Raw genomic sequence first — 15843 nt, 5'->3', positions numbered from 1 at the left:
GATCCTGTGAGACGCCTGTCCCAGCTGTAATCCTGTGAGATGCTTGTCCCGGCTGTGATTCAGTAAGGTAACTGTCCTGGCTGTGATCCTGTGAGACACCTGTCCCGGCTGTGGTCCTGTGAGTCGACTGTCCCAGCTATGATTCTGAGGAGACTGTCCCAGCTGTTATCCTTTGAGACGCCTGTCCCGGCTGTAGTCCTGTGAGGCGATTGTCCCGGCTGTTATTCTGTGAGACGCTTGTCCCGGCTCTGATTCGGTGAGACGCCTGTCCTGTCTGGGGTCCTTTGAGATGCCTGTCCCAGCTGTGGTCCTGTGAGGTGACTGTCCTGTCTGCGGTCTGGTGAGACAACTGTCCCGGCTATGATTCTGGGAGGCACCTGTCCCGGCTGTGTGCCTTTGAGATGCCTGTCTTGGCTTTGCCCATGTGAGATACATCTCCCAACTGTGTTCCTGTGAGACGGCTGTCCCTCCTGTGTTCTGTGAGATGTCTGTACCAGCTTTCAATTTATAAACTTCTATCTCTGGTGGCCTTGTAGAATGTTCTAGATCCGGTCAGTGTGTAAAATTTTAGCCATGGTCACTTTATAGACCAGAGGTTCCCAAACGCGTTCCTCAAGGCTCCCCAACAGCTCAGGTTTTAGAGATATCCAATGTTGAGCACAGGTGACTTAGTCAATTTGATGTAACCACCTGTACTCTGCCATGGCTATCTCTAAAGCCTGAACTGTTGGGGAGCCTTGAGGACCGTGTTTGGGAACCTCTATTATAGACCCTTCCTGGTTTAGTCATTGTTAAATATACTAGTTCTGGTCACCTTGTGGAATGTTCTACATTTGATCAACATGTAATACTCCAAATCTGGTCACCATGGAGAATGATCTAGGTTTGGTCATTGTTGATATTCTAGCCATGGTCGCCTTGCAGAATGTTCTAGAAATGGTCAGCATGTAATACTGTAGATTTGGTCACCTCAAGGAATCTTCTAGGTTTAGTCAAAGTGAAATATTCCAGCTCTGGTCAAGTTTGGCAATTTTCTTTATCTGGTATATACTATTCTAGTTTTTTGTGACCTTATGTTACTTTCTATTCCGGCTCTGGCCACCTTATGGAACCTTCTAGGTTTGGTCAATGTATAATATTCTGGATCTGGTCACCTTATGGAACCTTTTAGGTTTGGTCAATGTATAATATTCTGGCTCTGGCCAACTTATGGAACCTTCTAGGTTTGGTCAATGTGTTATATGCTGGCCCTGGTCACCTTATGGAACCTTCTAGGTTTGGTCAGTGTGTAATATTCCAGCTCTGATTAACTTATGGAACCTTCAGGGTTTTGTCAATATGGTCATATTATGGAACTTTCTAGGTTTGGTCAACGTGTAATATTCTGCCTCTAGTGACCTTAGAGAGGTTTGGTAAATGTGTAATATTATGGTTTTGGTCACTTTATGGAACCTACTATGTTTGGTGAATGTGTTATTTGCTGTCTCTGGTCAACTAATGGAACCTTCTAGGTTTGGTCAATGGGCTCGATTCAGACCCACTCACTAGATGTGTACGCTCGCACCCAGCGTATGCAAATTCAGTAGAGGAAGGCGATTGCACTGCAAGGCATTAGCGAACCCACTATGTCTTGGCATGCCATCGCATTGTGTATGCAGATGCCCACCAGCCTGTCTTAAGATGCCCACTAATGCACGTCATATCCAGGAAGTGTGTGCATCCATCGGTACCATCAGATGCGATCGCAGCACTTGCGGTTGACCATACCATGCCGAAAGCACTGCGAGTGCTTCAGTGTGAAAACCAGCAAAGTGACGTGTACTATGACGCTCGATGTTAATTAGGCACGCCTCTTATACAGCGTTGAGATGCTCAGACACACCTGCGTTCGCACCTCCACTCCCTCGTTTCCATCGTCCAACCCCTGTTACTACCCACAAACGGCTTGTGCTGTCACTAAGTCTAGTGAGCAGTCTATGCGCAGCGAGCGAATGCTTCCTGATCGCCTGGACTAGGTCGCACACACATACTGCGATGCATGCGCAGATTGCGAACTAGCGGCAGCTACGAGCGAACGCAGCCTAGTGAGCGGGTCTGAATCGGGCCCATTGTGTCATTTTCTGAATCTGATGACATTAGAGAACCTTCTATGTTTGGTCAATGTGCATTATTCTAGCTCTGGTCCCTTTGATCAATGTCCATGATATGATTAGTGTTTACTGTTTTAGCTCTGCTAACGTCACAGAACCTTGGTCACTCGCTCTGGACACCAGCACAAATATTCTGAATTTGGTTAATCAGACTGAAATTATATATTAACCATGGCAACCTTGTGCTTTAATATTGATCATCACATTTGATGGGTACAAGTCATTTAAGTATTTCATGGCTGAGCATTTTCACTGTACACATTGCCCAGTAGAGTCCAGGTGGAGTGCCCTGGTACTTACCTTCTTGGTATCTTTTGTCGTCCCCATCTGCCATTCCTCGACCCCGGACTACTGCCTTGGTAGACACAATGTCCTTCTCAGGTCTGTCCCTAATATTGCTGGATAGATCACTCTTTAAAGTGAATTCACCATGCTGTCCCATCTGCCCATTCGTGGCTGAGAATGTATCTACAAATTCAGGTATTTTCTGACCACATAATGACCACTTCTGTGGAACTTCTGCTATGTCTGCTTGTTGCATCTTTGCAGCAGGTTCCTGATAGCTACCAGCCAGGTCCGGCTTGGGTTGATTATGCTGTTTGTGGTCTTCAATGTCTCCTGCAGCCGTGTCTTGAAGAACCTTTTCTTTTGTGATTAAATGGTGTGAACCATTCTTCTCACAAGACAAATATGAGACATATCCTGCGGCTGAAGGCTTGGAAGGTGCCATCTCACCAAAGCTGTGGACTTTTCCCTGATGAACGTTCTGCTTGTTCAGCGTATTGCGATACCTCAACTCCTTGAATGTGGTGACTTCCTTTCCAGCTGGCAACGCATGGGTTTGAGGCACCAAAGCTGCATAGTAGAAACCAGAGGCTGTCAATTCATTGACAGGTGGCTGCTCAGTGTCTGGGGAGAAAACAATAAGCCAATCGCTTCGGTCTTTCTTTAGCTGTGGGAGCAACATCCCTCCACTCTTCCTCCTCTTCTGGGCCAGCTCATGGAATGAAGTGATTGTCTTCTTTGGGGTTTCTGTAGAAAAATTTCCCGTGAAGGATAAACTTGGAAGATCACAGTTGACAGAACAGTGGGTAATGTGTGCATGGTTTGCATTTGCACTGTCCAGTCGTTCTATATTCATTGGCGTTCTGGGCCGTATGACTGTATCAGTGTTTTCAAAAGTGGAAGACAATGATGTTTGGTCAAATTGTTGATTCTCTACAAGACCATTACAGTTACTGTCCAATAGAGATGCTGAGTTCCAATCTCGAGCAGTTATTGGCTCTGTGTTGTTATAGTTTACATTCTCTGGATAGTTGGGGAGTGATGAGTCTAAACGAAGTATCTTGGCTGCTTGGGGTAAGAGACTCATAGAGCTCTGTCGTTGAGGAGAATCAGGAGCTTCTGTGGCCACATCCAGAGGAATAATATCTGGCTGCTGGTCAGGGGAATCCAGAGCTTCTTGTGAATATTCCTTGTAATACATTGAGATAGGAGAATCATCAAGAGTGAAGTCTGAGGAACTGCTACTGTCTGTTGAGGGAGAGGATGGAGACAGGGGGCTCAAAGGAAGATCATTTGGGGACAGGCAATCATCGCACATAAGTGCCACCGCATGGTCCTGCAAGCTGTACTGTAAAGTGTCCACTTGCCGCGAGTGCTGGTCACAACATTGGCATGGCACTGATGGGTCATTGGAATTGGCATCCACCAAGGCTGTTTCTGTATTGTCTTTCCATTGGTGGTGGCACCCAGAAACATCTTTCAGACCTGTGTCTTGGTTAATGGGAGCTTCAATCACCTGAGGCCTCATAGATAGGTGTACTCCGAGGGACACATGCTGTAGGTGCACATAGTTGAGGTTACTCATCAGGGCTTTCCTTGAAGCCAACATTTTATAATATGCCCTTAAGGCTTTGGCACAATCTGGTCACTAAAAATGTTGTATCAGAATGAGCATATCCTCGCTCTGTAGACTTCTCTTATCTTGTCAGCAAACAACCATTTCTTCCTATGGGAAGACCTGTAGAAAGGGAGATAAGAACCAGGCAGGTCCGATATAAGGTTATTCATCAGGTCAGATCACCCATGACATGGTTTGCAACAAACCAACCAGCCAGGGACTAAAACTGGGCACCAACATTACATGACGTAAAGAGAACATTACACGGTGACGACAATACACAATGTAAACACAATTTACATATACAGTACATGTACAAACCACAGAGATGTCAATAAAATGTATCATTTATATGTAACGAGAGTTCATTTATTTTTATTTACAACTAGCGACCCGCCCTGGCTCAGAGAGAGCAATTTTATCTCACCACAGCCCCCTGCATCTCATACCATCCTACACCATGTCACCACAGCCTCCTGTATCTCATACTATCCTACACCATGTCACCACAGCCTCCTGTATCTCATAACATCCTACACCATGTCACCACAGCCTCCTGTATCTCATAACATCCTACACCATGTCACCACAGCCCCCTACATCTCATACCATCCTACACCATGTCACCACAGTCCCCTGCATCTCATACCATCCTACACCATGTCACCACAGTCCCCTGCATCTCATACCATCCTACACCATGTCACCACAGTCCCCTGTATCTCATACCATCCTACACCATGTCACCACAGTCCCCTGTATCTCATACCATCCTACACCATGTCAGCACAGTCCCCTGCATCTCATACCATCCTACACCATGTCACCACAGTCCCCTGCATCTCATACCATCCTACACCATGTCACCACAGTCCCCTGTACCTCATAGCATCCTACACCATGTCACCACAGCCTCCTGTATCTCATAACATCCTACACCATGTCACCACAGCCCCCTACACCATGTCACCACAGCCCCCTACATCTCATACCATCCTACACCATGTCACCACAGTCCCCTGCATCTCATACCATCCTACACCATGTCACCACAGTCCCCTGCATCTCATACCATCCTACACCATGTCACCACAGTCCCCTGCATCTCATACCATCCTACACCATGTCACCACAGTCCCCTGTATCTCATACCATCCTACACCATGTCACCACAGCCCCCTGTATCTCATACCATCCTACATCATGTCACCACAGTCCCCGCATCTCATACCCACCTACACCATGTCACCACAGCCCCCTGTATCGCATACCATCCTACACCATGTCACCACAGCCCCCTGCATCTCATAACTACCTACACCATGTCACCACAGCCCCCTGCATCTCATACCATCCTACACCATCTCACCACAGTCCCCTGCATCTCATACCCACCTACACCATGTCACCAGAGCCCCCTGCATCTCATACCATCCTACACCATGTCACCACAGCCCCCTGTATCCAACCTACACCATGTCACCACAGTCCCCTGCATCTCATACCATCCTACACCATGTCACCACAGTCCCCTGCATCTCATACCATCCTACACCATGTCACCACAGTCCCCTGCATCTCATACCCACCTACACCATGTCACCACAGCACCCTGCATCTCATACCATCCTACACCATGTCACCACAGCCCCCTGCATCTCATACCATCCTACACCATGTCACCACAGCCCCCTGCATCTCATACCATCCTACACCATGTCACCACAGCCCCCTGCATCTCATACCATCCTACACCATGTCACCACAGCCCCCTGCATCTCGTACCATCCTACACCATGTCACCACAGCCCACTGCATCTCATACCATCCTACACCATGTCACCACAGCCCCCTGCATCGCATACCATCCTACACCATGTCACCACAGCCCCCTGCATCTCATACCATCCTACACCATGTCACCCCAGTCCCCTGCATCTCATACCATCCTACACCATGTCACCACAGTCCCCTGCATCTCATACCCTCCTACACCATGTCACCATAGCCCCCTGTATCTCATACCCACCTACACCATGTCACCACAGCCCCCTGCATCTCATACCATCCTACACCATGTCACCACAGCCCCCTGCATCTCATACCATCCTACACCATGTCACCACAGTCCCCTGCATCTCATACCATCCTACACCATGTTACCACAGCCCCCTGCATCTCATAGCATCCTACACCATGTCACCACAGCCCCCTGCATCTCATACCATCCTACACCATGTCACCACAGTCCCCTGCATCTCATACCATCCTACACCATGTCACCACAGCCCCCTGCATCTCATACCCACCTACACCATGTAACTACAGTCCCCTGCATCTCATACCATCCTACACCATGTCACCACAGTCCCCTGCATCTCATACCATCCTACACCATGTTACCACAGCCCCCTGCATCTCATACCATCCTACACCATGTCACCACAGCCCCCTGCATCCCATACCATCCTACGCCATGTCACCACAGCCCCCTGCATGTCATACCTACCTACACTATGTCACCACAGTCCCCTGCATCTCATACCTACTTACACCATGTCACCACAGCCCCCTGCATGTCATACCTACCTACACTATGTCACCACAGTCCCCTGCATCTCATACCTACTTACACCATGTCACCACAGCCCCCTGCATCTCATAACACCCTAGACCATGTCACCACAGACCCCTGCATCTCACTCCTGTCCCCTGCTTCTCACCAGTGTCACCACAACCCACACTGCTTCTGCCCGGTCAGTTGGTATTGCTGGGAAGGGCAGGAGGATCATGGAAGAGAGATTTGTATTGCAGTTACAGTAAGCATTATCAGCAGCATGTTTCTGGGGCTGGGGCACTGTGCATATTTCCGCAGCCTCCATACGCACCCCTCCCAAGCTGCCGTACAGGGTGATGAGCAATGTCCCCTTTGCACATTGTACATTTTATTTCCTGGGCTTCCTGTTGAGTTTCCTCGCCATGGTGTCCCTGTCCGAGAACAGTGCTAACTTCCATGGGAGGGGCCTCTTGTATACTGAGGGCATGTGGCTGAGCGGGAACATCACAAAGGAGAGGGAGCATTTCACGGTGGATGGCTGGTGGCTGGAGTTCGTCTGCAGGTTCAGCGAAGGAATGGACATCGGAATCCAATGGTTACTAAAGATCAATGTTTTTGTTCTGATGGCAGCGGTCCGATGTTTGCCACCTAATTCCTGATAACTATGCCTCCCCTGGCTCCTTCCTGGCCACTGTGTTTGAATAAGAGCATCTTCATGGGTTCGTTGGAAGCTGTCTCTCACTCCGTCTGCCTCAGACATGACCCTGCTCAGTCCCTGACTCCCTCCCCTCTCTATGCTGCTGCTAATCAACAGGACACATTGCTGTAATTGGTTCTCATTGTCTCGGAGAGCCAATCAGAGAGCAGCCCTCGCCCCTGCAACAGCAGTCAGTCACTCATACAGCACAACAGTTTTTTATGTGACTTGCTTCATTCCAAGCCTCAGTTTCAGATACTGTCTTGCTGTTTCACTTTAACTAAAACTATCCCTGCTCGGCTCCCTTTTGTCACAGATGAATGGTTCATACACCTAAACCTTCCTCGACCAATGCTGTATAGAATAGTGAAAACCCCATCGAAATCTGTCCAGTGGTTCAAGAGATTAGCCCAAATGAACAGACAGACCCCTAAACTGGGGACTTTATTAGATAGATAGATAGATAGATAGATAAATAGATAGATAGATATGATATGATATGAGATAGATAGATATAGATTGATAAGTGGGAGAAGTTGGATGGAGTGAGTTATTCCTTGATAAGTGGGAGAAGTTGGATGGAGTGAGTTATTCCTTGATAAGTGGGAGAAGTTGGATGGAGTGAGTTGTCCCTTGATAAGTGGGAGAAGTTGGATGGAGTGAGTTGTCCCTTGATAAGTGGGAGAAGTTGGATGGAGTGAGTTGTCCCTTGATAAGTGGGAGAAGTTGGATGGAGTGAGTTGTCCCTTGATTAGTGGGAGAAGTTGGATGGAGTGAGTTGTCCCTTGATTAGTGGGAGAAGTTGGATGGAGTGAGTTATTCCTTGATAAGTGGGAGAAGTTGGATGGAGTGAGTTATTCCTTGATAAGTGGGAGAAGTTGGATGGAGTGAGTTATTCCTTGATTAGTGGGAGAAGTTGGATGGAGTGAGTTATTCCTTAATAAGTGGGAGAAGTTGGATGGAGTGAGTTATTCCTTGATAAGTGGGAGAAGTTGGATGGAGTGAGTTATTCCTTGATAAGTGGGAGAAGTTGGATGGAGTGAGTTATTCCTTGATTAGTGGGAGAAGTTGGATGGAGTGAGTTATTCCTTAATAAGTGGGAGAAGTTGGATGGAGTGAGTTATTCCTTGATAAGTGGGAGAAGTTGGATGGAGTGAGTTATTCCTTGATAAGTGGGAGAAGTTGGATGGAGTGAGTTGTCCCTTGATAAGTGGGAGAAGTTGGATGGAGTGAGTTGTCCCTTGATAAGCGGGAGAAGTTGGATGGAGTGAGTTGTCCCTTGATAAGCGGGAGAAGTTGGATGGAGTGAGTTATTCCTTGATAAGCGGAAGAAGTTGGATGGAGTGAGTTGTCCCTTGATAAGTGGGAGAAGTTGGATGGAGTGAGTTGTCCCTTGATTAGTGGGAGAAGTTGGATGGAGTGAGTTGTCCCTTGATTAGTGGGAGAAGTTGGATGGAGTGAGTTATTCCTTGATAAGTGGGAGAAGTTGGATGGAGTGAGTTGTCCCTTGATAAGTGGGAGAAGTTGGATGGAATGAGTTGTCCCTTGATAAGTGGGAGAAGTTGGATGGAGTGAGTTGTCCCTTGATAAGCGGGAGAAGTTGGATGGAGTGAGTTATTCCTTGATAAGTGGAAGAAGTTGGATGGAGTGAGTTGTCCCTTGATAAGTGGGAGAAGTTGGATGGATTGGATGGAGTGAGTTATTCCTTGATAAGTGGAAGAAGTTGGATGGAGTGAGTTGTCCCTTGATAAGTGGGAGAAGTTGGATGGAGTGAGTTGTCCCTTGATAAGTGGGAGAAGTTGGATGGAGTGAGTTATTCCTTGATAAGTGGAAGAAGTTGGATGGAGTGAGTTATTCCTTGATAAGTGGAAGAAGTTGGATGGAGTGAGTTGTCCCTTGATAAGTGGGAGAAGTTGGATGGAGTGAGTTATTCCTTGATTAGTGGGAGATGTTGGATAGAGTGAGTTATTCCTTGATAAGTGGGAGAAGTTGGATGGAGTGAGTTATTCCTTGATTAGTGGAAGAAGTTGGATGGAGTGAGTTGTCCCTTGATAAGTGGGAGAAGTTGGATGGAGTGAGTTATTCCTTGATAAGTGGGAGAAGTTGGATGGAGTGAGTTATTCCTTGATAAGTGGGAGAAGTTGGATGGAGTCAGTTGTTCCTTAATATGTGGAAGGATTTCGTTGGAGTGAGTTTCATTGATATGTGGGAGAAGTTAGTCCACTACAAGATCTGAAAACGACTGCACGATTACGACATTGTAATCGTTCAGTCGTTTGTCAGTCGTGTGATGAGCCTGCACTGAACAGGCAGTCGTTCAGTGCAGGCTCATCAACCATCTGGAAACATGCTGAATCTGACAATATCGTCAGGTTGACCAGCATGTTGGAAAGATGATAGCTGTCTAAACGACCAGCGGGCACGCGCATCGCTGGTCGTTTTAGACACTTTTGCAAATGATTTGCAAATGATCATTATCGTTCATAAAAATCGCTAAGTGGATACTCCCCTTTAGTTGGAGTAGGATAAAAAATTGTGACGTATATTCAAACTGCAATATAGGATTTTACGCCTATAAATCCACTGTATATATAAAGTCATACCTGACTTATAGGAATAACACGGGTGCATCCAGGAGCAATAATGTAATAGAAAGGGTTAGGGTACTCTGGGATGTAGTCGACCTTCTAGTGGTCTGCTGCTGGCTGTCTGATGCTGGTGGTCTGGAGCTGGCGCGAGGGTTAGGCTGCGGGAGGGGAGGGTTAGGCTTTAGGGGGAGGGGTTAGGCTGTAGGGGGGAGGGTTTGGCTGTAGGAGGGTTAGCCTGTAGGGGGAGGGTTAGAATGTAGGGGGGAGGGTTAGGCTGCAGGAGTGGAGGGTTAGGCTGTAGGGGGGAGAGTTAGGCTGCGGGAGGGGAGGGTTAGGCTGTAGGGGGGAGGGTTAGGCTGCGGGAGGGGAGGGTTAGACTGTGGGAGGGGAGGGTTAGGCTGCGGGAGGGGAGGGTTAGGCTGCGGGAGGGGAAGGTTAAGGTTTGGCTGTGGGGGGGGGAGGGTTAGGCTGTCGGTATTCTGGCTGCCGGTATCCCTTACCCAACCCGAATATCATACTTACCTACTCTCCCGGAAGTCTCAGGAGGCTCCCTATTTTTCGGGTTTTTAGTGGGGCCTAATGAAGTGGAGAGTCCGGTCCTGCCCCCGAACTGTCAGCTGCATTTCCTCTCTGGGTGTCTCCCAGAGAAGAGGTAATTAAAGTCAGCAAGTATGTAGAATATAATAAAAAATTCATTTAGCAGAGCAAAGAATTTATAAAATATCCATCATAGCGTATCCCCCTCTCCTTCTCTATCCATCACAGCATATCCCCCTCTCCTTCTCTATCCATCATAGCGTATCCCCCTCTCCTTCTCTATCCATCATAGCATATCCCCCTCTCCTCTATCCATCATAGCATATCCCCCTCTCCTTCTCTATCCATCATAGCATATCCCCCTCTCCTTCTCTATCCATCATAGCGTATCCCCCTCTCCTTCTCTATCCATCACAGCATATCCCCCTCTCCTTCTCTATCCATCATAGCGTATCCCCCTCTCCTTCTCTATCCATCATAGCATATCCCCCTCTCCTCTATCCATCATAGCATATCCCCCTCTCCTTCTCTATCCATCATAGCATATCCCCCTCTCCTTCTCTATCCATCATAGCGTATCCCCCTCTCCTTCTCTATCCATCACAGCATATCCCCCTCTCCTTCTCTATCCATCATAGCGTATCCCCCTCTCCTTCTCTATCCATCATAGCATATCCCCCTCTCCTCTATCCATCATAGCATATCCCCCTCTCCTTCTCTATCCATCATAGCATATCCCCCTCTCCTTCTCTATCCATCATAGCGTATCCCCCTCTCCTTCTCTATCCATCACAGCATATCCCCCTCTCCTTCTCTATCCATCATAGCGTATCCCCCTCTCCTTCTCTATCCATCATAGCGTATCCCCCTCTCCTCTATCCATCATAGCATATCCCCCTCTCCTTCTCTATCCATCATAGCATATCCCCCTCTCCTTCTCTATCCATCATAAGATATCCCCCTCTCCTCTATCCATCATAGCGTATCCCCTCTCCTTCTCTATCCATTACAGCATATCCCCCTCTCCTTCTCTATCCATCATAGCGTATCCCCCTCTCCTTCTCTATCCATCATAGCATATCCCCCTCTCCTCTATCCATCATAGCATATCCCCCTCTCCTTCTCTATCCATCATAGCATATCCCCCTCTCCTTCTCTATCCATCACAGCGTATCCCCCTCTCCTTCTCTATCCATCACAGCATATCCCCCTCTCCTTCTCTATCCATCATAGCGTATCCCCCTCTCCTTCTCTATCCATCATAGCGTATCCCCCTCTCCTTCTCTATCCATCATAGCGTATCCCCCTCTCCTCTATCCATCATAGCATATCCCCCTCTCCTTCTCTATCCATCATAGCATATCCCCCTCTCCTCTATCCATCATAGCGTATCCCCCTCTCCTTCTCTATCCATCACAGCATATCCCCCTCTCCTTCTCTATCCATCATAGCGTATCCCCCTCTCCTTCTCTATCCATCATAGCATATCCCCCTCTCCTCTATCCATCATAGCATATCCCCCTCTCCTTCTCTATCCATCATAGCGTATCCCCCTCTCCTTCTCTATCCATCACAGCATATCCCCCTCTCCTTCTCTATCCATCATAGCATATCCCCCTCTCCTTCTCTATCCATCATAGCGTATCCACCTCTCCTACTCTATCCATCATAGCATATCCCCCTCTCCTCTATCCATCATAGCATATCCCCCTCTCCTTCTCTATCCATCATAGCATATCCCCCTCTCCTTCTCTATCCATCATAGCATATCCCCCTCTCCTTCTCTATCCATCACAGCATATCCCCCTCTCCTTCTTTATCCATCATAGCGTATCCCCCTCTCCTTCCCATGTCATTCCTCTCAGTCCTAATCCTTCACCCTATCCCCCTCTCCTTCTCTATCCATCATAGCATATCCCCCTCTCCTTCTTTATCCATCATAGCGTATCCCCCTCTCCTTCTCTATCCATCACAGCATATCCCCCTCTCCTTCTTTATCCATCATAACGTATCCCCCTCTCCTTCTCTATCCATCATAGCATATCCCCCTCTCCTTCTCTATCCATCATAGCATATCCCCCTCTCCTCTATCCATCATAGCATATCCCCCTCTCCTTCTCTATCCATCATAGCATATCCCCCTCTCCTTCTCTATCCATCATAGCATATCCCCCTCTCCTTCTTTATCCATCATAGCGTATCCCCCTCTCCTTCTCTATCCATCATAGCATATCCCCCTCTCCTTCTTTATCCATCATAGCGTATCCCCCTCTCCTTCTCTATCCATCACAGCATATCCCCCTCTCCTTCTTTATCCATCATAACGTATCCCCCTCTCCTTCTCTATCCATCATAGCGTATGCCCCTCTCCTTCTCTATCCATCATAGCGTATCCCCCTCTCCTTCTCTATCCATCATAGCGTATCCCCCTCTCCTTCCCATGTCATTCCTCTCAGTCCTAATCCTTCACCCTATCCCCCTCTCCTTCTCTATCCATCATAGCGTATCCCCCTCTCCTTCCCATGTCATTCCTCTCAGTCCTAATCCTTCACCCTATCCCATCTCTCCTTCTCTATCCATCATAGCGTATCCCCCTCTCCTTCTCTATCCATCATAGCGTATCCCCCTCTCCTCTATCCATCATAGCGTATCCCCCTCTCCTTCTCTATCCATCATAGCGTATCCCCCTCTCCTTCTCTATCCATCACAGCGTATCCCCCTCTCCTTCTCTATCCATCACAGCGTATCCCCCTCTCCTTCTCTATCCATCACAGCGTATCCCCCTCTCCTTCTCTATCCATCATAGCATATCCCCCTCTCCTTCTCTATCCATCATAGCATATCCCCCTCTCCTTCTCTATCCATCATAGCGTATCCCCCTCTCCTCTATCCATCATAGCGTATCCCCCTCTCCTTCTCTATCCATCATAGCGTATCCCCCTCTCCTTCTCTATCCATCACAGCGTATCCCCCTCTCCTTCTCTATCCATCATAGCATATCCCCCTCTCCTTCTCTATCCATCATAGCGTATCCCCCTCTCCTTCCCATGTCATTCCTCTCAGTCCTAATCCTTCACCCTATCCCATCTCTCCTTCAAAATCCACTGCAATCACCCTTCCTCATGTTCTGCCTCCATCGCACTGAGACTTTCTCCCTACACTGTTATATATGTCTGCCCTCTGCTTTGCAAGTTCTTTTCCCTGTATGAATAATTCCTCCATGATCGGGAGAGGGGCGATGTGTGACGGGTCCTCCCTAGGCAGCAGCTTCGTCCTCATGGATGGAAAACACCACCCCACCCACATACAGTAATACAGCCCCATATACACATCATGCCTCCTGGCAGACAGCACATACATGATGTCACCTACATGTGATACACATACATGATGTCACCTACATATGATAGACAGGATGTCCCCTACATATAACACATACATGATGTCACCTACATATGATACACACAGGATGTCCCCCTAAATATAACACATACATGATGTCCCCTACATATAACACATACATGATGTCCCCTACATATAACACATACATGATGCCCCCTACATATAACACATAGATTATGTCACCAACATATAACACATACATGATGTCACCTACATATGATACACACAGGATGTCCCCTACATATAACATGCATGATGTCACCTACATATTACATATATGATGTCACCTACATATGATAAACACAGGATGTCCCCTACATATAACACATAGATTATGTCACATACATGATGTCACCTACATATGATACACGCAGGAGGTCCCCCTACATATAACACATACATGATGTCCCCTATATATAACACATACATTATGGCACCTACGTATAACACATACATATATATATAGGGGATGTGATGTGTGTATCATAACACATACATATAACACATACATATGATACACACAGGATGTCCCCTACATATAACACATACAAATGTCACCTACACATGACACATAAATGATGTAACTAACATACATAAAGAATGTCCACCACATATGTTACAAGCAAGATGTCACCTACATATTACACATACATGATGTCACCTACAGATTACACATACATGATATGAACAGCATATAATACATACAGTATGGTTTCCATGTGTAGCACATACTGTACATACATTATACCACAAAGATCATTTATAAATGCTCTGTGTGATGCTGACCTTAGACTGGTGAAGGGGTTAATATCATCGCTATACAGAATTCTGGTGGAAGGGGGATCTCTGATTGTGTAAACTCTGATATCCCAGATCCAGGGGTATAATCCCTCTCAGTCCCCTCTCCCCATCACCAGCTTAATGCTCAGCGGCCCTCCTTATGTTCTACACAGAGTCAGACATGTACAATTCAGTCATCAGATTTACATCACCTTCATATCCAGGAGAACTGAGAACAACATCCAGCAAAAGGGTGGGGGCTGCGTTCTGCATCCAGAGTGAGGAGGGGGCACAGCTCTGCATCCAGGAGGAGGGCAGGACCAGGGGAGGGGGCTGAGATCTGCATCCAGGAGGAGGGCAGGACCAGGGGAGGGGGCTGCGTTCTGCATTCAGAGTGAGGAGGGGGCACAGCTGGGCATCCAGGAGGAGGGCAGGACCAGGGGAGGGGGCTGAGATCAGCATCCAGAGTGAGGAGGGGGCACAGCTCAGCATCCAGGAGGAGGGCAGGACCAGGGGAGGGGGCTGCGTTCTGCATCCAGAGTGAGGAGGGGGCACAGCTCTGCATCCAGGAGGAGGGCAGGACCAGGGGAGGGGGCTGAGATCATCATCCAGAGTAAGGAGGACACAGCTCTGCACCCCGGAGGAGGGCAGGACCAGGGGAGGGGGCTGAGATCAGCATCCAGAGTGAGGAGGACACAGCTCTGCATCCAGGAGGAGGGCAGGACCAGGGCAGAGGGCTGAGATCAGCATCCAGCGTAAGGAGGGGGCACAGCTCTGCATCCAGGAGGAGGACAGGACCAGGGGAGGGGGCTGAGATCATCATCCAGAGTGAGGAGGACACAGCTCTGTATCCAGGAGGACAGGACCAGGGGAGGGGGCTGAGATCATCATCCAGAGTGAGGAGGACACAGCTCTGCATCCAGGAGGAGGGCAGGACCAGGGGAGGGGGCTGAGATCATCATCCAGAGTGAGGAGGACACAGCTCTGCATCCAGGAGGAGGGCAGGACCAGGGGAGGGGGCTTAGATCATCATCCAGAGTGAGGAGGACACAGCTCTGCAACCAGGAGGAGGGCAGGACCAGGGGAGGGGGCTTAGATCATCATCCAGAGTGAGGAGGACACAGCTCTGCATCCAGGAGGGCAGGACCAGGGGAGGGGGCTGAGATCAGCATCCAGAGTGAGGAGGACACAGCTCTGCATCCAGGAGGAGGGAAGGACCAGGGGAGGGG

At 48.3% G+C, this 15843-nt stretch overlaps 1 protein-coding gene across 1 annotated transcript; it reads right to left on the bottom strand.

Moving 5' to 3' along the window:
* Nucleotides 1–2232: 2232 nt before the first annotated feature.
* LOC148430998 (AP-4 complex accessory subunit RUSC1-like) lies at nt 2233–15843 on the bottom strand. Its single transcript, XM_088466397.1, has 2 exons — nt 14827–15843; nt 2233–4173 (listed from the first exon to the last, which is right to left on the bottom strand). The coding sequence occupies exon 2, from the start codon at nt 4042–4044 to the stop codon at nt 2371–2373; it is 1674 nt and encodes a 557-aa protein (XP_088322523.1). The 5' UTR covers nt 4045–4173; nt 14827–15843; the 3' UTR covers nt 2233–2370.

This window comes from Taudactylus pleione, unplaced genomic scaffold (genome assembly GCF_031769625.1).
Source record: "Taudactylus pleione unplaced genomic scaffold, aTauple2 ptg003018l, whole genome shotgun sequence".
Lineage (NCBI taxonomy): Eukaryota > Metazoa > Chordata > Amphibia > Anura > Myobatrachidae > Taudactylus > Taudactylus pleione.
The sequence above is the reverse complement of the archived record's forward strand: the minus strand, read 5'-3'. Positions and strand labels throughout refer to the sequence as shown.

What these genes read in the sequence shown, in the direction of transcription:
- LOC148430998 (XM_088466397.1), bottom strand. Translation starts at nt 4,044, where the DNA reads ATGTTGGCTTCAAGGAAAGCCCTGATGAGTAACCTCAACTATGTGCAC.